General features: G+C 48.5%; 1 protein-coding gene across 2 annotated transcripts in view; it reads right to left on the bottom strand.

Moving 5' to 3' along the window:
* LOC111066654 (protein similar) overlaps positions 1-21,694 on the bottom strand; it is a 62,644-nt gene that overhangs the window by 34,540 nt on the left and 6,410 nt on the right. The window contains exons 2-7 of one of the 2 annotated variants that reach the window (XM_041591659.1): positions 19,323-19,510; positions 19,032-19,261; positions 18,737-18,967; positions 18,508-18,674; positions 18,329-18,435; positions 3,939-4,080 (exon numbers count right to left, since the gene is read on the bottom strand). In XM_041591659.1, the coding sequence (XP_041447593.1) occupies positions 3,939-4,080; positions 18,329-18,435; positions 18,508-18,674; positions 18,737-18,967; positions 19,032-19,261; positions 19,323-19,510 (1,065 nt within the window). Of the gene's footprint in view, positions 1-3,934; positions 4,081-18,328; positions 18,436-18,507; positions 18,675-18,736; positions 18,968-19,031; positions 19,262-19,322; positions 19,511-21,694 lie in introns of those variants that run through there. The other variant, XM_022355410.2, reaches the window with a different exon arrangement.

Raw genomic sequence — 21,694 nt, 5'->3', positions numbered from 1 at the left:
TTCCGGTTAAAGTGTTGCCGTATTCACAGCTAATTATCCTGACGTCAGAACGGCCCAGAGTGCCCAGCCGGGAGTTGGCAAACATTTCCGCTCTCCAAGGAGCTGGAATGTGTTCCGGCATTGGCAATTGGATTGGAAGCACTCGGACATTAGCATAATAAATTGGGGCCAGCCTGTTGTTTGCTTTATCGGAGGAATCGAGTGAATAACTTCATCGCTTAGGCGCATTAATAAAGCGGCTTTAATAACGATTCTGATCCAACAGCTAGGATTTTGATGTGGATGGGGATGGGGATGCGGAAGGAGTGTGCATGTGTACCCAGAACTGATACTGGCGCTGACTACGTGACCAGATAACTAAGGCTTATCGATGATGGAAGGACTAGGCATTTTGTTGGCCTTTCCAGAATAGTTCCCCCAATACCAACCCCAACCTCCTTCTCATATCCTTTAGGTAATTGTGTGGCCATAAATCTCGTGTCCGTGTGTCCTTCGGCCCCCAAGACGGCACGGAACACAATTTAACGCCTGTCCGGGTACGGGTGCGGGTGCGGCAGTGGCCATCACATTAAAGAGACATCGAACGGGACGGGACAGGAATACAGAAGTACAGCAGGACGTGTGCAGGTGTGTATTGGGTGAAAAATCGATTCAAGGCAATTAAGGTCAGACGCGGAGGAGGAACTACCTCAACTTTTTCAATTAGGTGGCCACCAGGTGACCACAGTTATCGCTCGCAAGAAATCAGAGAATCAAAATTGTGTCCACGCAATGGGAAAAAAAACATCAAGCCGCAAAGAGGGGAAACTTTCGATGAACCCTTCGGTGGAACCTGGGACGAAAACCCCATCAATAATCCCCGATTAGAACATGTGCATATGAAATATTTATGCTGCGGTCTGCAAATGGAATTCTTTGGGAAAAGGTCGCATGCATAATGGAATCAGAAATGAGGAATGGACGAAGGACGAAGGGAAGGATATGGAACTCTTTAATTTCAGGATTTTCAGTTAATTTTATTGCAGGTCCGTCAGGCAATCATAAAGGAGGACATTTTATTGCCTGAAAGTTGACTCCCTCTCCCTCTCTCTTTTTCTCGTTTGGTGCCCTTGTTTCAGGCTTAATTTATTGTTTTAATTTTTAGTCTCCCAGCCACAAAATGGCGTCCTAAGCCTGCTGTCGATGTCGGCTCGGGGGATGGTGCGGTGGTATGTTGGGTGGGGTATGGGAAATCTTTTTGGGGAAAGTGTTAAGAACTCGTGTAAATTCCATTAGGGCTAAAAAGTTTGCGTTGCGCGGGGAAAGGACTGCCGAAGAAAGAGCCTGTCAAGTACGATAAATCAAGGACAGCACCAGGATACAAAGGACATCCAGCCAGGGCAAGGGGCGGGAGACATTTGGTAATTAAAAGCAAAGCGTCCCAGTCATGGATGAAATTATGCAAGACGAGCCATAAAAATGCAAATTTCCCTGGAAAAACATCTACCAATAAATGTTAATTGGATTTCCCTGGTCTTTTTTTTTGGGATTTGTGTTAGCAAAATCTTGGGAAAATAGATACGGCCAAGAAATTGGGAATCTATAAATATGCATCGACAATTACGCATTGGACTGGCACATCGCACTGCACGGCTCCCACAAGAAAGGCGACCTTGAGGCAGCTGCCAAACTGAGGCTGATCATCACTCTCTCCCTCCCTCTCTCTCTCTCTCTCACCCGCTCACTTCGATGAGATGAATTAACACCGTTATCGCAACTGGTACGCCTGCCCGTGCAGAACAGTTATCAGCGAACCGTAAATCGTACAAAGTCCAACATCACTTCACCGTTAGAATAAAGAATATTGAGAGAGAGCGCCAAAACAAAAGTAAACAAAATTCAAAGAGAATATTTCTAGTTGGCAATGTGACAAGCACCTCACTCTCTCCTCTCCTACTCTCCTACTCTCCCACTCTCCCACTCTCCCACTCTCCCACTCTCTTTTCTTGTGTGCTTGTGTAATGTTGCTTTTACTCAATTAAGCAGAAAGCAATTACAAAAGCAACACGCGCTTGTTCCAATAAATTTGTTGTCATTTAAATGCACACAAAGTGGAAAGAGAAGAGAAAGATAATGGGCACAGCTAGTAGTCGACTAGCAGTTACCCAAAAGCATAGAAGTGGGAAGCAGAAGATCAAATTGAATTCTCGCGTCTCACTTTCTTCCAAGTCAATCTGTGCAAGGCAGCGAAGAAGAGCAGAAACGAAATCGAAGCAAGTAGTCGACTGACAGTTACCCAAATGCGAGCGCAAGCTCTCTCTCGCACGTGCAGGCTGCAGGGTAACCGAAAAAAAACACACAGTATAAACACAGCTGCTCGGCATACAAAGTGTCGACCTGGGACTACCTTAAATCAAAGAAGCGTGCATTGAGATAGGAGCGTAAGCAGTTCTCACTAGAACTGTGGGAGGTAACAGTGAGGAGAGCAAAAGGAACACAAAGCTGCGCGCTCTCAGCACTCTCTTCTTCTGTTTGCGGTTGTTCCTGCAAGCAGTGCGTAGTCAACGATTACACAATCGATTTCCGAGACGTCGTTCTATTAACAATTGAATCATTGAATTTGCTTGATTGACGCAGTTAAAAGAACAATATATTCAGCAAGAGGAGGAGAGGAAGAGATAATCACATGCTGTATCTGAATTAAAAGCAAACTGTCAGCATTCATTTACACCGCTCGACTGCATCCATTCGTCGGCATGGGGGGGTTTCTGTTGGGGGACTGCTTGCTAATCGGGGGGCGTGTCACTACCGAAAAGACATTTGCCGAAGTGAAAGTGATGATGATGTGAAAAAATATAAAAAGCTTATCCAAAAACCGGGGCACGAGGCACTAACGACAGTGTAGGGGTGCAATTAAAAACGAATTTTCATTCTCATTTATGGTATAACAATCCAAAACCCCAAAAAAATAACAATAAGCTCGTACAGCCCCCCTTTATGTGCCCCCCGCTTCTGGGCACCCAAGTGTGAAGCGACTAAAAGAGGAAACAAATGAAACAATGCACAAATATTTGCTCATACACGCTTAAATTAAGTAAATACAAATTTATTTGAGGTACTTACCCGTCCACCTGAAAGAAAAAGGGGCAATGTTGTTCTAGGGAGTTGCTGCTGCGGTGCGGGAGGAGGAGGAGGAGGCAAACCTGGCACGACATCCAGAAATTCATGGATGGGGGAGGGGGGCGGACAAAAGGTGCTTCTGAGTGTCTGCTGAGGTCATTAGAGAGCTGCTTCAGCTGCTGCTGTTTTGCCAGAGTTTCCATTGTTAATTTGTTATTCATTGTTGACCCGCACGTGGACACACGCAACGCCCATAAAAACAGAATTCAAATAAAATTCGGAATTGAAATAAAACTCTAAAAGGAAAGTGCACGAGGCGGAATTGTGCTTGAAATATGAATATGCAAAGTAATGGAAACTCTCCCTGGATTGGGGATGGATTCTAATCGAATGGAAAATGTGGGACACATCTGCGGCTGCGGCTGTCAATGCGACATACAATGCTGGCACAATAATTGACGGATTAGAAAAGCAAATCAATTCCGCAGACTGCCTGCAGACGAGAGCGATTCTCCGCCTCACTGAGCGCTTTATGCAAATTTCCAGCACACGCACACGGATTCCCTCCCGCAGCAGCTTTCCCTTTGCTTACAGGAGGAAATTAAATTCGGTCGATTAATAATGAAAATGTAGAGGAGAGTCGACTTCCTCTCCTCCGTTTGCAGCTTAATTAAAAGATAAAAATTCCCCCCAAATGTAATGAGCAAATATCAGGCATTGTTCCTCCAACCCCATTCCCCATTCCCCAGTGGCTCAATTCGGACTCAATTTTGGACCCAATGGGGGGATTTTACGGTTAGTAGAGTATTACAGTGGAGTATCTTTGAATGACGACTCACCTTATGACGTAGTTCACGCAGACGACGCTCTGGGGCTTCTGCTTGTCATAGACGATTGTGGCCTGACTGACGATCCAGCAGTAGCCTCCGCATTTTCCCAAGAAGCGGTACCGACAGGTCTCTCCCTGTCCCTTGCTCAGCACTGCAAAGATAGACACAGAGAGAGAGAGAGAGGGAGAATAACAACAATTAAAGTATTATTATAAACAAATGTCAAGCGCAAGTTCTAGATCTACTTTGGGGTTCCGCTCTTGGCAGACAAATCAAATTACAACCACAGCGAAACACACACAGAAATAATAAACAGAATCTTCTGCGGTCTACCGCTCGCTCCCTCATTAAAATGTGTCATAATCGTCGGTTGGCTCTTGAACCAGATATAGCCTGAAATATCTACAGTTTGGAGAGCATTTTAGATCTCTCCCCCCTCCCCCCTAGGAAGTAGTCACCCATTCCTGCTGAATGGGTGTGTGGGCGTTTGGTTGGCAAATTGTCAAGTCTCAAATTACGGCGCCAAAAGCGCTCGAGCATAAAAATTAAATAATAGCAACTTGCGCTGGCAGGAAAGGGACCAATGGGAAGGAGGGATTTAGGCATTTGATTGAGCCTTTGAATATGTCCGTATGTGTGTGTGTGTGTGTGTGTGAGAGTGTGGCATGGGCCGCGGGGCAAGACATCAACAAGGAAAACGTTGCCAAGTAATTTGCCTCAACGAGGACGCCACATAAACTCGATTTTAATTAAAAGAAACCTCCCCAGCATACCAGAAATAAAATCCCAGCTGAAGTGCATGGAGTCGCCCCACACGTGCCTCGACACTAGGATATCCTATGCTCAGTTCATATAGATCCCTAAAGGATGGATGGAAAAGTGCGTTGCTCTGGAATTAATTGTGTTCGAAGGTCAGGGGTCAGGTGCGCTGCACCTTGTTTGGTTCATTATCATAAAGATATGATTTCAAGTTTTCGGTTTTATCGTGGATGTTACATACATACCGGAATTTAATATAACCCCATAATCTACCCTGTAATGAGTACCGGGTATAAAAACACAAATAAAATAAATATAAAGACGCACACACACACAGGGAGAAAGGAAGCCTAGGTAGAGGTCTGTAGCTCTGTATCTGCGACAAAAACCGCTTCTTGCCGGAAATCATTTCAATCAAATTTTATGGCAGCCACAGGCAGCGACAAGAACATAAAGAAAAGAAACGATGAAAATTCATAGGAATTTGGAAAAGCAATTGAAATTCATGGATACCTCCGGGCTTCAGGGCCCTGCAATGTGCGGGATTAGCATAATTGCAGAGTCGCAGGTGCACGAGGGCAGATGTACCGCTGACCCTCAAAGAGTGAGAAGGGGAACGGAAATTCATAAATACTTTTGCATAAATCTCAAGGAATTAATTGAATTAGAGGCCCACATTGGTGGCGACGACCTTCGTAACAACTAAACTAGACCACAATTTGGGATACACTGCAGTGCGGTTCGTAAGTGTAAGACCAGGGCGAGTTATCCCCACGGGAAGCAAATATTCGCTTTTGCTTGTGAAACCCAGTGTAGCCGCAGAGCTTTCGTCTCACTCCGATTCATTCATTCATTGAGTTAATTCGAAATCAGAAGCAGAAAATTAGTTTTTTCCTCCAACCTCCTCTGGTCTCTTGCCTCTTGCCTCTGGCCATTCGAGGAGTGGCTTAGTGGTCATGTATTCATCTCCGAAAGAAAAGGAAAACTCTAGTTAAGGATGGGCAGGAGCTGCCTTAAGAGATGGGATAATTATGCGGGGTCATTAATAAGACAACATCTAAAGAGGCCGCGGAGGCGGAAGCTGAGTCCGAGATGCGTGTGGTGACAGCTCCCCGAGATTGATGCCAGACATATGTGCAAGCGCAGGAGGAAGAGGAGCTGGAAGAGATGTCCCTTGAAAGCACGCTACACAAAAGTAACGCCGTGCCTTCCCTCGCCCCCTTGCAGTGCTCAGACGATTGCCATTTGGCAGTGTTTATGTGGAATTAGCAAAGTGAGCAGCAGACAGAATCAGAAGCAGAGTACGGAAGGAAGAGCACAAGGAGAGGCAGAAGGAGTTGCAGGACCCAGACCAACAGCAGCTGCAGCAGTGAACTTGATTTGCCCTCAGCCAAGGACTTTTCCTGGCTGTAGTGCAGTCGCTGAGACGGGAAATATTAAAATATCTACGCGCGGCAGCAAAGATCATTTATCAGCAATTTTTTAGCAGCATTCCTGGGCTGCTTTGCACTGGCACTGCCACTGCCACTGCCCCTGCGCTCCATTGCTGCATCCACAATTTATGAACACGAATGCAATCCGCTTTTCGCATGGCAATGGCCATGGCAGTGGCAGTGGCAATGGCAATGGCATTCCCAGGACCTTGCCACAGAACCAAGGATGCCCAAGAAGGAAGGCGGCCATTTGTACAAATAATCAAACAGAGAGAAGGAGACAGAGAGAGCGAGAGACGCGACTCGACTCGACTCGAGTCGACTCCGAATGAAAGACAAACATCAAAACCGCATTCAAGGTTATGTATCAAGCGGGATGAGCACGGAATGCTGCTGCTGCTGCTGCAGAGGATGCCCAGGATGCAGGGGATTCACGGGATGCACACACACAATGCATGCTCAGACACGCTCGAGTACACGAGTAAATCCTCGAGGCAACATAACAGTAAATCATCATCAACACAGGGGGCACGATGTAGCCGCAGGTGCAGCAGCCCCTCGCAGGAGCTCCTGCTTTGGCCCGGCTCCGGCAGCAGTCCATGCTAGCTGGTGCTCACTGTATCGCGCTCCATTCGTGTGCTCCTCGCTTTGATTGCGTAGCTCCTGCTGGCTGCTGACTGCTGACCAGAGTCCGGCGTGGCTAAGGATCCCCAGAATGTGGTGCGGGGGGGAGGGGCAAATCACATTGGCACAAGTGGATAAGGAAATAAATGTTTGGCTGTTTGGCTTTGGCTCCTGCCAAAGGATGTGCGCATAAATCAAGGATTTGTTTGCGGATTCTCTTGAACCATCCAATCCCCCCCGCCCCCTACCCCTACCAATCTGTGGGTTCTGCCTCCTCCGCAAAAGGTAGTTGACTTGACAGTCGCCTTAGACTTAAATTTAGAGAGACGCTGAAGCATTGACCTTTTGGCCTTTTGCTTAAGGGAAGGGCCCCGATGGCCGGTCCGGGCCGGGCCACGTGGCGTATGCGTAATCTGCTCTAATTGAATTAAGCCGTGACATAATCCCCCCTGATCCGAAGTCCGAAGTCCGCTTTCTTCAAGTCAATATGTGCTGGGATTTTTATGCAAATCGTTCTCCTTCTCTCCCCTGGCTGTGCGATGTCTCTCCGTCCCTCCGTCGCTACGTCTCTCGATTGCAGCTTAAGGCAAAGAACTCTACGAAGGAGGACGCCTTCATAGCACGCCAGTCGTGTGGAAAATTGCATTTCGGTACCTTTGTTGCGGGACAGGAGACACAGCCAGTGGCAGTGGCAGGGACCAGCGACTTGAAAGGGTTTCCCTTCCAGGCATAATGCAAAGTTACTGCCGGGGATCCCTGGGTCCATTATAACACGAAAGCGATGCTCACGAAAGTAATGCCCATAAATGGCTTTATGAATGTTACAGCAGGAGGCAGAAGGGTACAAAGCTCAGGCAGGACTCCCCACAGGACGACGCTTCCAGTTCCAGGAGTAGGCCAAGTTTTGCGGCTAAGGCCAGAATATTTCATGAGGCTCTCTGCTTCTCTGCGGGGGAATGGCAGGGAGGCAAGCAGCACCCGCACACATGTCCCTCCACCCTCCAAATGGACCAGAGGAAAGGACATTTCCCATTCGACCGTTGTAGACCGCCTGCAGCGAGGAAAAGTCGACAAGTTTGTCCTTCGATGGAACCCATTAAAAACTACTCAAAGTGTCAGCGGGCACCACAGAGCCGCAACCACAAGGGGCATGCCACAACGACACAAAGTGTTACAAATTTGTTAAATTTGCAGTCCCACACAGGGAAAATCACAACGAAAGTCTTCCATTTCCACTTGCAAGTCCGTTCTAACGCAGTGCAGAAAACCAAAGAAAAAGCTAAGGAAAACCAAAAGGAAACGCAAAAAGAAAAGCAAAGCGGAAACAGGCAGCAGGCAGCAACTGGAAGAGCGGAAAAAGAGAAAAAGAAAAAAAGTTAATTGAAAACAAAAGTCAGAAGGAGAATTTGCATATGCCTGCCCCCTCTGCTGCGACGTGCCGCAAGTCAATATTTATTTATGCGTACGGCACAAATTTAAATGATTTAAGAACCGCCCGAAGCAGAAGGAAAACTAAAGTGCAACTCCCTCTCCTGTTCCACTCCCACTCCCACCCCCACTCGCACTCTTTGTTTTGAATTAATTAGAATTTAACAAAAATAAATGTCGGGTAATTGAAAACTTGCGCCAAAATCTACAGCTCCTCCTGCCCCTCTGCTCCCTGGGCTGCTGCTCATTACGGCCCACCCAACTGCTTCTCCTTTTCTTTTGGTGTTTAAGTTTTCTCAGATTCCATTCCATTATGCTCATTAATTCCATTTCCCGAAAGCAAGGAGGGGACATCCAGATGGAGAGAGCGACTATGAGTATCTAAAGGTGTAAGTGAGTATCTCTCTGCCTCCTCTTCCTGCCCCCCGCCCATCTTTTAATTAACTCAATTTGAGCGTTAAGAAAGACATCATCAGGAGGCATCCAGATAGAAGACAGAGGTACTGGGAACTGGGATCCGTGGCACCTTCAGCTCGCAAAGTTATCAATCCTCAATCCTCAATCCTAGAACCCTTAAATTTTGCATCTTCTGGAGCGAGCAGCGGGAGATCCCAACTGCGATTGGGAACGTGTGGAAGGGTGCCAGTGCCCCCAGGCACTGTGGAAACAATTAAGTGTTGATGCTACCCCATTTTTTTTGCGCCGTGCGCCACAGCTGCAACTTTATTAAGCAAAATTTAATGGCGGTTGCTCCCTCCACACTCTATCTCTCACTATCCCTGGCCCTGCCCCTGCTCCTGCTCCTCTTTTGGGTCCTGTCGTTTTTCATTAGCGCCACCAACTGACTTGCAACAATTGTTGCACACACACCCACACGACACGAACAGCAACACCGAAACAAATAACAAACTTTGGCTGCAATATTTTCCGTTCCGTTCTGCTTCTTTTTTTTCCTCCTTTTTTTGCCGCTTCATGTTGTACAATTAGTTTGCCTCCGGTGGAGTCCTCGTCCACCGGCGGGACTCTGTTCTCTCTCCTGCCTCTCGCTTCTGCTGTGTCCATTTGCCAAATGTCTAATTGGACTTGCGAAAGATTTCTACAGAGATTTGGGGCAAGTTTTTTTCATCTGCCACGCACCACCTCCCATCGAAATTTTTGCAGAAACTGAGTCTTTTGCCTGCTTACCCATTTCCCCATTTTTTTGGGTTTATTAATAATTCCAATGGGCCTTTTGTCGGAACCCGTAAAGGCCTAAACGAAGGTCTTCCTTCATTCATAATTGAATTATGTGGCTTTCAATCAATATTATTCGTGGGACGTTCGTGGGTGGAAACCCTTTCGGGGTGAGAAGCCAGGAAGCCGAAAAGTGTATGCGGCAATTGAGGCAAAGTGCTGCGGCACATAAAAAAGTAAACTAAAAGGACAGTGGGCGGAGGGCGGAGGAGCTTCTTTCGAGGTACAACACAAAATTTTATGACGCATCTAAATGCGCTCCCCCGCAGGGGCCATAGCCATACCACAATTCGTAGAGAGTGTTGCTTAAATGTCAATCTATCTATCTATCTGTGTGTGTGTGTATGTGTGTGTGTGTGTGTCTGTCCGACTGTCAATTCAAGCAGCAATTGCAGCGGCAGCAGCAGAGGAGCGCAAGTAGAAGCAGAAGCAGAGGCTAAATGCGTTGAAGGAAAATTTCATTTGCAGATATCGTGCTGTCATTTAATAAACGAAATGTGAGACACACCCACACAGAGAGAAACACTTACTGAGCAAGAGAGAGGGGGCTAAAGACAGACAGAAGAAACGCAGCGATGCAGTAACAGATATTGGCAACACTTTTCACACAGACACAGCGAGAGAGAGAGAGAGAGTTGGAGTGGGAGAGCCACCCACACATGTAAAGGAAGTGCGGCAGACTGCAGTCGACCGGAGAGAGAGAGAGAGAGAGTGAAAGAACAAACCAAATGCTGAGCGACAACCACAGGCAGAGCAAAGACACAGAAGGAGAAGAGAGGAGCAGCAACGCCAGCAGAGGCTCACTCTAGCGGGGGAGGGAGAGTGGCAGGGGGGGCCGAGAGAAGATTGAGCCCTGGCCGCATTCACAGCGGGACATCATCGCAGAGCAACGCGTGTAGGTGAATGCACCCATTGTATAACTAAACTAAAGCACGAGAAGGAGACAGACATAGCGACAGAAACTCTGCATTTACTACAACTACATACATACATACATATGTACATATATATATGTATATCCATTGTGTGCGTGTGTGTTTGTGTGTTCGTGTAAATCCCGTTCGTCGCAAACTAAATGCCAATTTCAGAAAATGACGCGGAAAAAAAGAAGGAAAAAATGTGTGTGTGTGTGTGTGGCTGACACGCAATGATCCACAGGAGGAGGACCAGAGACCAGAGGAGTACCAGGAAGGAGGTGGAGCGCCAGGGGTACCAAAGCCCAAGGCGGTTTCCTAAGCCACCTCCCCCACCTCATATATAATTGACAATGACAGAGCGCCAAAGGACCAGTCAGCACCACCCCCAAAATAAAAAACAAAATTTAAAATCATTTTCGTGTCCAACAATCAACGTAGGGGAAAAGGTGCCAGAAAATGCAGGTAAACAAAGTCCACCCATCAATCTGTGTGGGGATAATCACTCCCCCCACACACCGTACATATTAGTTAAAATCAACAAGAAAATAAACACGAAATAATCAGCAAATGAAAGCAAAAACTGATATTTAAATTGATATTGATATGGCGAGAGCAGGGGGGGATTGAGAATCCCGGCGAGAGGGCCCACAGAGAAGTCAACACTTCATTAGAACCCCTAAGGGTCAGCCATGCCCTCTGACCCCATTCCATCAGGGACCGGCAAATATTTTGCCAGTTTACACGACTTATTTAGCGCCAACGGATGAAAGTGTGGCCAAAAGTAACAAGCGGCTTTTGATTGATTGAGAGCCAGAGAGACGGAGAGCATGGCGGCGCCCTCGGGGGACGGACTCGGGACGCAGCCCAAAAGCAAGTCAAAAGGTTTTTTGCTAAGCAAATTGTGGATGGCATTGTGAAAGGTTTTTGTCCCTAGGAGAGAGTGGGGGAGCACATTTTGTATTCGATTGTGAAGGGATTTGCAAGCGAATTTCCAGGGGGTTGATGGTTTTTGCCTTCATTGATGGCCAGATATCTGTGTAAAATATTCAACAACTGTGGAAGGCCGAGGGCCGAGTCCCCACAGACAGTAAAAGCTGCTTAAAGGCAATCCTTGTCCAATTATGCAGCTGTTTTCATTCATGGGTATTCACTGTAACAATAAGAGAGACATTGATAAGCCACAGACACAGCGAAAGCCGCTTAAGTACAACAATTGAGTGGCTCTTGAGGGGGCTGGGGTACACCCCACAGTATTCACTGTACTCTACGGTACTACTGTACTCCTCCAATGAGCCAATGAGACCAAAGACTGCTGCATAGTTTCCGGCTCATCGGCATTTTCCTGTTATCAGTGCGAATTTGGCATGCAATTCCTCTCCGTCTCCTACTTTCTCGCTTGCCTAAGCACATTTATTCGTTTTGTCTGGCACAAGTAAAGAAGAAGCTGAAAATTGAGAACGACAATCATCAACACTGATACACCCACACACAGATAGTGGGTGTAGAGTGGGGAGTGGGGTGTAGGGGGGGAATCTCAACGAAGCGCAGCAAAAAGGCAAATCTCCGCCCTGCCAGCAGCCGAAAACATAAAACTTTGCACATTCATTGGGTTTTCTTCTTCTGTTTCTTGGGAGCTTTTCTTTTTTCTGTTTTGCGACAATTTTCGGTTGCTTTTCATCTGTGTGTGTGTGTGTGTGTGTGTGTGTGTGTGTGTATCTGTGTGTAGGTGTAGCTGCATCTGTGTGTGGAAAAGTAGAGGGAAAATTGTTCGCTTTTTTAATTTAATGAAAATTTTCCACTTGGTCGATTGACATTTTCTGTTCTTTGTCGTTCGCTTGCTGCTGCCACACTCTGTGTGTCCGCCCCTTTCTGCCACATCCGTGGGTGTTGCAAGCAAAGTTTCCTCTGAGGTTTGCCAAATAAACACACAAATTTACTTAGCTTGCCACCCGCCAGAGGAGCGGAGGAGGAGGTAACTTCACAGGATAGGGGGAAAAGGCGAAAAGTCGTTGCATTCTCTGCGGCGGCTGGCGCGAAACTTTTATCATTTTGCCTTTGTTTGGAGCGTGTAATCAAATGCATATTTGCATGCCACATCCCCCTGCCCCAAGCCCTCGCTCAAGCTTTGCCTTTTGTATAATTTTCTGCAAGACTTGCGAAAAACTTGCAAAGGCGGCAAAACTTTCATTCCACAACCAGCGCACAAAAGTATGCATGGCCCCCGATAAAGGCCAAGACATTGCAAAGAGCAAGAGGGGGGTGAGGCCAGAGAGATGGGGGGATGTAGCCAGAGGGGTAAACGATTCAAGCGACTATAAAGTCAATTAGCCAGACCTATCCGCGACTCCAAATGGCAGTAGCGGAGGGCCATAAAAGTGTTGAAGGAATCGAAATGAACTTCGGGAAATGTCATTAGCAGGAGCAGGAGCAGGGGCAGTGGCAGGGGTTAGGGACAGTGGCAGAGGCACGCACATTAAATGTTATTAACGCATTTCCCAGGAAGATGCAACAAAAGGAGGCAGCGCCAGGGGCAGGAGCACCCATTGTTGCAGCAGCAGTTCAATGGAATAGTTATCTAATTTGATATGCCAAACAGGACAGAGGCGACTCCCCTTCCTCTCTCTCTCAGGGAAGGCGAGGCAAAGCGTTATGGAAGGAAGTGGCATCAAATTGTTGCCACATTTGTTAGCAGCACAAAACGGACCCAGCAGCAGGATGTGAGATGTGCGGACCAGTCTGACGTGACAATTGAGTCGAGCACGTAGCAGGAGAAAGCAGCAGCCGCTCGCTGTGTGGCTTTAAAGCGTGAACTATTTGCCTGAAAACTGCCTGAAGGATGCACGGCTAGCGGGATGAAAATGCAGCATTTACATTCATCATCATAAGTCACTGCCCGGACACAACGGACACAAATGAAATGAAATATCTGCAGACGGCAGAGGTGAGGTGCGCACACAGCCCACAGCTCAAAGATGGCCAAAGATTTTTGGATGGGGAAGTGGCCAGCAGCAAATAGAGCCATTCGGCTAAGCCAGAAAACAACCAGCAAGCCAGCGAATGCATCCTTTGGGGAATGGATCCGCAAAACAGGAATTTCCACTTCCCCCAAACTAAGAACTAATGGCATCCCATCCCCATCCCCATCCGAAACAGCATCCGCATACACAGGATGCAGCTCAGCTCGAGGCACTCACGTAGCCCCGGCATATTTAATAAACTCTGGCAAATTAAGCGAGCGCCTGCAGGCGAGGGGGGACTCCATAAATCAACAGGTAAGAGAAGCAACCGTGGCATCCACCCAGCAGCCCCGGCACCGTGCAGTTCATTAACATTATCCTGAAATATGGAAAGGGACTTGAACTTTGTGCTTCGGGAAGAGAGGGTGGGGAGGGGGAAGGATGCACCAGAAAAGGGACTTAAGCCTACGATATCTAACGAGTATTTAAAGAGGATGAACTCTTTCGACTCCCGCCACCTGTTGAGCAGTGAAGAGAGGAGCAGCAGGAGGAGGAAACTGCAGTGTGCAGCTCCCTGGAAAAGTAATTTATTTTGGGAAAACTCCCGCAGGAAGCGCGATGGCAGCTAACTCCTAACTCCTAAGCACCACTGCCAGCCACATCCGGCGCAACTTTAAGCCGCATTTCCGCTCATGCAATTTTAATTTGTCAAATGCAAGCGACGGCAAAGCGAAGACGCTGCTAAAATTAACTGGAAAATTTTACAATCCACGCGAGGCAGAGCACCAGAATAACAGAGTAACAGACTGACTCTAGCAGAGAGAGAGAGACAGAGCAGAGCGCGACAGGATTACTACTTTCAGAGCAGACGAGGGACGAGGGACGGCTGGCAGCCGAAATGAGGATGCCGTCGAGCCACTCGAATTGGACCATTAGTTTCGACGGCATTAGTTTGGCGCTTTTCATGGCCCAGACGCGGCAGACAACGACGACGACGACGATGGCAACAAGAATAAATAAGAGACGAGCAGCGGGACGTAGATGTAGATGTGGAAGTAGGGGGCGAGTCCGGAGGCAGAGTGGACCGCGGACCGCGGACCGCGGACCATTGTCGATCCCTTGACGGAATTATGCATGTAATAAAATGCGGCGGCATCGACAGCAACTGCAACAGCCCGTGCCCGTGCCCTGCCACGCCCCAGTACACGCCCACTCCCGCCGCGAACTAAATTTAAGTGCATTAACATAAAAAGGTCCAGTGGCCACAGTGGAACGAGAGTTGTCATACATCTGAGATGCCCATCGATGGGAAAACTCGGGAAAATCGGTCAGAATATTCGAGAGAGAGAGCCAGAGGAAGAGTGCCTGCTAGAGTGTCATTTTTTCATGCTCTCCGGCATCAGTGTGCCTGCTTGGCCCGAAAAGATAAATAAACTTTTGTGTGCAACTGTTCTGAGAGGGCGGGTCGGGGGGAGGGACACTGTTAAATAGGGATAGGGGATGGGGGATGGGGAGCGTCCCACTCTGATGAGTGCAACGACTTGGCAGCACTAAGCGTCAGCATCATCGACACTTTTGGCAGGAAGCATTCGGTTCGGTGTGGGCCGAGCGCCAGACGTGGCACGCGACGTGGCACAGGAAGCTCTCGTCTGGCAGGGTGTCTCTCAGGGAGTCTCCAGGGGTGTGTGCATCCTGCATGTGCATGTGTGTGGCATGTGTGTGGCTGCATCCTGGTGCATGAACCATTAACAGACTCGTAAACTGGCAGTTGCTTGTTATGTTGATTACACAACCGAAAGGACTGAGAACGGGAGCGGTGGCAGGCAGGGTGCAGGCGCAAATGGAAATAAAGTTGAAAAGCCAAAAACTTGCACTTGAAATCCCGGACTTTTGGCAGAGGATCTTGGAGAGATGTGGAGGGAGGGGCCGGCGGCAGGCAGATGCAGTTTCCCGTTCAGTTTATTGCGGGATTCTGCTCCTCCATGCACGCAGGCAACAATTTACAGGCGCCCCGCGTAGGCCATCCCCAGAAAGGATCCCCCATCAGCACGTGCCAGGCAGCAGAGGGTCCTCCTGTCATGCCCCATCTTAGCCCCGAGGAAACCGTAGGAGATACAAACAAACAGCAGAAACTCTGCTTCCTATTCCTATTCCTCTGCTGCTGCTACTGCTGCTGTTGCTGCTGCTGCTGCTGTTGCAAGAGTTGAAAGTTGAATGTCTGGCAAATGCCGCGGCAATGCCCCCGAATGCAGCAGTCAGTGAAAATGCAATTCCCCCCATCCCTATCCCCTGGCCAACCCCATTTCCACCCACCACCCCCATTCCCCTACGAATCGAAGAACTTTTCACACGCAGCACAAAATCTGCCAAAGCCACTTTTCGGTATTGTTTTTTGTTGCTTTTCCAAATTTATTGCAACACTTTTCTGCCACTGCCACTGCCACTGCCACAGCTTCAGCTTTCCATTTCCCCTTATCTGCCAAGCGTCTGTCGTTCTGTCTGACTGTCTTTCTGTCTGTCAGTGGATATTTATCTGCCACGTTAAGTTTACTCTGGTCTCCCTCTGCCGCTGCTGCTACTGCTGTTGCAAGTTCTCCTGCTGCTGCTGCTGATGCTGATGCGATTCTTGGATCTTTTTCCTTGCGTTTCATAATTTTTCGCCTTGCGGCCAAATTGCCGTCTTTATTTGCAGCATGGAAATGCTGGAACGCAGTTTCCCATTTCCATTTCAATACACACCAGAAGGCGGGCAGAAGGGGGGGCATGCAGCAGTGGCAGGCAGCATCTCTCACGCGTAGCGAAAATGGTAAACGCTTCGAGATTTCTTTCACCCGCATGCGACATTTGACATTTGCGATTTTCCGCACATTTTGCGTACTTTATTGAACTGTTTGTCACATGGCGTTTGGTATTTTGTGAGCTTTGCCGGCAGCTGCCAGGGCAGCACACACATGTGGCTGCTGCTGGATGCTGACTCAAAGGGCTGACCCCATAGTTTCTCAATTACGAGAGAAAGGGGGGGAGAGAGAGGGAGAGCTCAGTGTCATCCAGCCATCATCTTTATCGATGGGAAGGACTGTGGCTAAGCAAAGCCATGTAAACTTTATGAAAATCAAATGGAAATAAAAGCGGACAGCACTCATAAACAATAATACGACGGAACACAGAGCGGAACAAGCTGTCCCCAAAGAAGGACAGCTTCCGTCAGAGAGGTGGCGGGGCAGGGAAAAGGAGCAACTTAATAAAAACAAAAATGTATGAAATACTTTTACGACTTTCGAAAACATTTTTACAACTTGCTGGCAAGTTTTTGCTAACGATATGAGCGCAAAAGACGAAGAGAGAGAGAGAGAGAGAGTTCTGTTGTGGAGAGTAGGAGCAGTCGGACAGCAGCAGATGCATTTGTAGGACCCGCCGTGTTCTGGTGTTCTGGTGTCCTGGTCAAATGGATACGTCGCATCATAAAACCGAAAGTCATTTCGCACAGAACGTGTCTAGCAAAGCCCGAGGGCCCGGGGAGAGTGGGCACGGGGCACGGGGCACGGGCCACGGTGTCCAGCCAAGAAGCCAAAGTCATCGCAGCCAATAATAATTCCAATTGTAGTACAGTGACAATTTTCTCCCACTTTCCTATTTTGGCTTTTTCCTTTTTTTTTTTTGGTCCAAAGATGCACCCGCACTTTTGGCCACTTTCGGGTACAATGTACCCTGAACAATGGTCAGCGCAGAAGGAGCCGCAGCAGCAGCAGCAGCAGTGGAGTTTTTATTGCCCAACGTTGGCGCATTTTAAGTGCACCATGGTAGCATGCAACACAAAACTTACAGACGCAACAGCGGAGCGGCAGTGGTAACATTATTTGGTCAATGTAGACGACATGACGCGGCCATTAAGAGCAACAAATAAGCAAACAATAACATGACGGGGAAGGGGGAAGGGGGAAAAGGGGATAAGTACTTAATGCTGCGGTCTATGTCCAAGCCATGGCTTTAATCATGGCTTGAAGGCTGCATGGCTTCATGCCACAACACACACAGAAATGTATCTAGTGATCGGGTCGGACCTTCTTTCAGATACTTTGGCTTATTAAAATTGATTGCAAATGAGCGCCGAAGGCTTTGCCAAGCACGATAGGTGATAGCTGGTAATGGATTGCCTGGGGTGTGGATTCTGACCAACAAAATATGGCCTTAATGGCAAAAATGGGCGAACTTGCGGACTTGCTACCTTGCCTGATTCCAACCAAAACCAAAACTAAAACCAAATGCCATGCCTAATCAGTGAAACATAATTTAGCGTGAGTTAGAGTTATAGTTTGGTTATAGTTATAGTTCTCCCTCCACTCTGCCGGATAGTAGACTGAATGGGATTCTTTGAGGAGACATAATTGAATCACAGCCTCAAAAGTTTTGTCGCCGAAGCGGAGGGGATGGAGAGATTGAACAGAGATTTCAGTTGTCTCCTGTCCCCTGTCCCCTGTCGCTCGCTCACTCATTCTCTCTCGCTGCCTGACCAATTCATTTAGTTTCGCAAAAGCTAATTAGCAACTAAAGTGAAATTAAAGCAGAGCCAGCGCCAGAGCCAGCGCCAGAGCCAGCGCCAGAGCCAGCGCCAGAGCCAGCGCCAAGTCACAGACTAATGGCCTTTGTCCCTCCACTCCAATCCCCGGGGGGAATGCCATTCGGATGGTGGGGTGGGAGTGGCAAAAGGGCGGGAGAGGTGCTACAACTAATTAAATGCAATAAGCCATGGCAACTGCTGCTGGACGTGGAACAGGTAATGTTCTCGGGCGAGTGACAACTTTGTTTTGATGCGCAGGATGCTCCTCTTCCGGTGCGACTCCTGTTCCTGTTCCTGCTCCTGCTCCTGCTCCTACTCCGGCTTCTGCTCCCCTCGCCCCACCACTCTGCTTTTTCGTGGCAGAAACTAACGAGGAACGCGCTTTAATTTGCACATTTAAGTAATTAGTTTAGCATTAGTTGGTCTCTGCCTGGCCGTTAGTTTTAATGAATCGCGAGTTGTTGGGACGTTGGACGCCATGTCCACTCACCGCTCTTAAAGGTGGCCATGAGGCGTTCAGAATCGGCTCCATGCTGGCAGACAAACAGCGAAGTGTCCAAAAGATCGTTGGGCGCATACCCCAGCAGGCCAAGCATCCTGAAACAGCAAAAAGAAATAGAGCGAGTTAAGCGGGAATTGCATTCGGAAATCATTGAGGGGGAATCTCACTTGTCATCCACGTAGGTGAAACGCATGTCCAGCGAGTGCTTGGTGAGGAAGGTGCTGGTGCCCAGGGGTATCTCGATGTTCGAGGGATGCGGAATGGGTCTCCCGATGGCTATGAGCACACGCTCGCCCTTGCCATTGACCACCAAGTGTCCCGTGATATGAATGACCTGCAGGGGGGTCACAGAGATTAGTCAGGGATCGTAGGGAGAGATTAGCCATGTTCTCGCACCTTGTAGGAGGCACTCTTGATGTTGATGCTGCGCCCGCGGCTGGTCAAAGTGCACTTCAAGCGCACAAACAGATCCCGGTGATAGGTGCTCACGCCAGACCCAGACCCAGACTCGAGCTGCTGCTCGTCCTTCACTGGGGTGCCGTGCCGCTTCTGGCTGAGCGCCTCCTTGATTTCCGCGTGGTCGCACTGATGCGAGTACTCCCAGATCGGCTGGCCAAGAGTGTCAATCTGCACAGATCGGAATGGTTATAGTAAGTACAGTAAAGTGAGGATCTACTTGCAGGACTCGCACCTTTGTGATGCCCAAGTACTCGACTACGTTCTCGGAGACGTAGGTGAAGTCGCCCTCGTGGGACAGCACCAGCAGGAACCCGTCCATGGTCTCCTTCAGCAGATGGCTGGCCTCCGTGGTGCCATTGAGCCACTCCTCGCCGCTCATCTCCAGCTTGGGCTTCACCTCATGCTCATCAACGTCCCGCTTGATTCCCGTTTGATGCTCTTTGCAGTCGCGCAAAGGAGGCACTGTAAAGAATGAATGTTCCATGAATGATTCAGTCAGGCAGAGCGCGGAGAAAGGACTTACCAAACTGCAGCATTTCGCGTATCTTCAGAAAGGCGATTGTGATGCGCATCACGGAGGCCTTGTCCAGCTGATTCACGTCGTCGTTCTTCAGGGGCAGGACTTGCGAGAGTTCCATAAAGATCTCCGTCTCCTTGGAGCGACGACAACGGGCCGCGTCGCGGGACTTCTCCTTGCGCTTCTCATTGTTCCTGAAAGGGAAGGGGAAAGGAGTACAGATGAGTACAGATCGTGATCACGTAGGCCACTCTTTGGAGAGCGAAGGAAGGGCATATGCGTGCATTTCAATTGCTGCATTTGATTGGATTTGATTCAATTGCCACGTCACAGCACAGCACACAGCACACAGCACAGCATTCGCAATTTTTCAATTGAGCAACAGAATTCGCATTTCTGCGAAGCCTCTCTTCGGTTGCCAGGCAGCAAAAGCGAAAGCGTTCAGAGTTCATGGCAGCAGCAGGGAGAGAGCAAGAGAGAGAGCAAGAGAGAGAGAGAGGGAGAGGGAGAGTCCTGACCTACCACGACTCTCAGGTGTTTGTTTTTCTATTTTGGGGGATTGGAAAATGTCAAAGCGATGAGGGACGAGGGGGCCTTAGATAATGAGCGTTCCCGACAAAAGTCGAAATAGCCAGCAGTCACACGTTCGACTGATAAGGCTGCCATGGCACCAAACCCGAGACAGAGACGTAGACAGAGACGTAGACAGAGACGTAGACAGAGACGTAGACAGAGACTCCGAGTGGAAATTTCACCAGTGGGGATATTTCACCAGTGGGGATATTTCACCAGTGGGGAGAATCTCTGCACTGCCGCTAAGTGATCTGGCAGTTAGAGTCTTGCCAAAGGCATACGGAATGCAAAATACCCATTACATTTCGCTGATTCTCTCACTCTAGGGGAGAGGGCACTGACCCCACAAAGCGACACAGACAGAGGGGGGGCACATGGGAAGTAGATACTATTTTGGGAAATTCTGCGAATGGCAGCGACATACCAAAAAGTTTGCCAAGAAAATCTCGTGATGCGAACGGTGAACTGATCCGACCAGCCCCAACATAACCCGTGTCTCCTCTACGCTAATATAACATAATATTATTTTATTATTCATTCGCAAATTCGAAATTCGGGGAATGGGCGGGGTGGGGTGGGGCAGACTTATATAATCCATAGACACGACGCTGGCTTTCGCACGTAGCTCTCGTTGCTGCTCGTGTGGCAAACAACAAATTGAAAACCGAAATTCGACAACGCAGCATTGATCGCCCTTCCCCCAACCCCCAACAAAGAGCGGTCCCCACCTGGCAACAGTTGGGAGCCTCAGTAGTTCCTCAGCTGTCAAGCGATCGGAGGAGGAGTGTGCTACAAAAGGCGTTTCATATCAGCCGCCGTCAAAGACAATGGAAACTGCAATCTACGAAAGCCCATAGCCAGCGGCTGTCCATTCAATGTTTGGGGAGTATCCTCTCTCCATTCAGCTAAACTAGAGTCGAGCTGCAATGTGCCTCGACACAAGACATGTAATTTGTTTTGGTACTGGGCATTCCCTTGTGTGTCTCGAGTCGAGCGAAGGGAGCAAGGGCGCCAGGGACAAAACTGTCAGAGGGAATCCACTTTCTGGTTTCCCATTTTTAAGTTTAGTTGACAACCCTGTCATGCCAGATCTCAGGAACAAAACCGGCATACAAAGGGTATTTAACACTTCGTTTATCAGCTAACACAAAGCTTTAATTTGTTCTCTTTCAGGCAGAGCAGCAAAAGATAAGTAGGGACTTTTCATTGTCAATCATCTTCAATCAGCTGATAGAAGGAATACTTTGGGCCGAAGGAATACAGCAGAAAAAGACCGAAATAAAAGTCGAACAGAATGAATGCAGCCGTGGCTTAGGCGTAGATAACTCTCGTATTACTTCTGACGACTACCATCAGTGCAGTGTCGTACATATTTGTACATTTGTATGTTTATTTTTTGTATAAATAAATAACGTTTGGCGATAGAAAGACGATAGCTGTGTGGGAGCCGAGTCCGACCATAGAAAGCAAGCGAACGGCTTTGATTGCATGCTAATGGCCTGCTTATTTGGCGGAAGAGTGGGAGAGCGGGAGGGCGGGAGAGCGGGAGAGCGGGAGAGCGGCGGGAGGTAGCGGCAAGTGCGATCCCACCATGCTCACGAATGCCCATTAGAACAGAAGCCAATATTGCTTTTTAAATATTCAGAGAGTGCCAGCAGGCGGACGGCATTGTTATTGGCGCTTTTGCTGCTATTGTTGTTAAGTATTTCCGCTCCAAAGCGCAGCCCCAAGGGGACCCGAAGCCATGCTCCATCACGTGGGGTGGGCATAGAGGCCTCCGAAACGAAACTCGTAGCTCCAGGACA

This window comes from Drosophila obscura, unplaced genomic scaffold (genome assembly GCF_018151105.1).
Source record: "Drosophila obscura isolate BZ-5 IFL unplaced genomic scaffold, ASM1815110v1 contig_150, whole genome shotgun sequence".
Classification (NCBI taxonomy): domain Eukaryota; kingdom Metazoa; phylum Arthropoda; class Insecta; order Diptera; family Drosophilidae; genus Drosophila; species Drosophila obscura.
The sequence above is the reverse complement of the archived record's forward strand: the minus strand, read 5'-3'. Positions and strand labels throughout refer to the sequence as shown.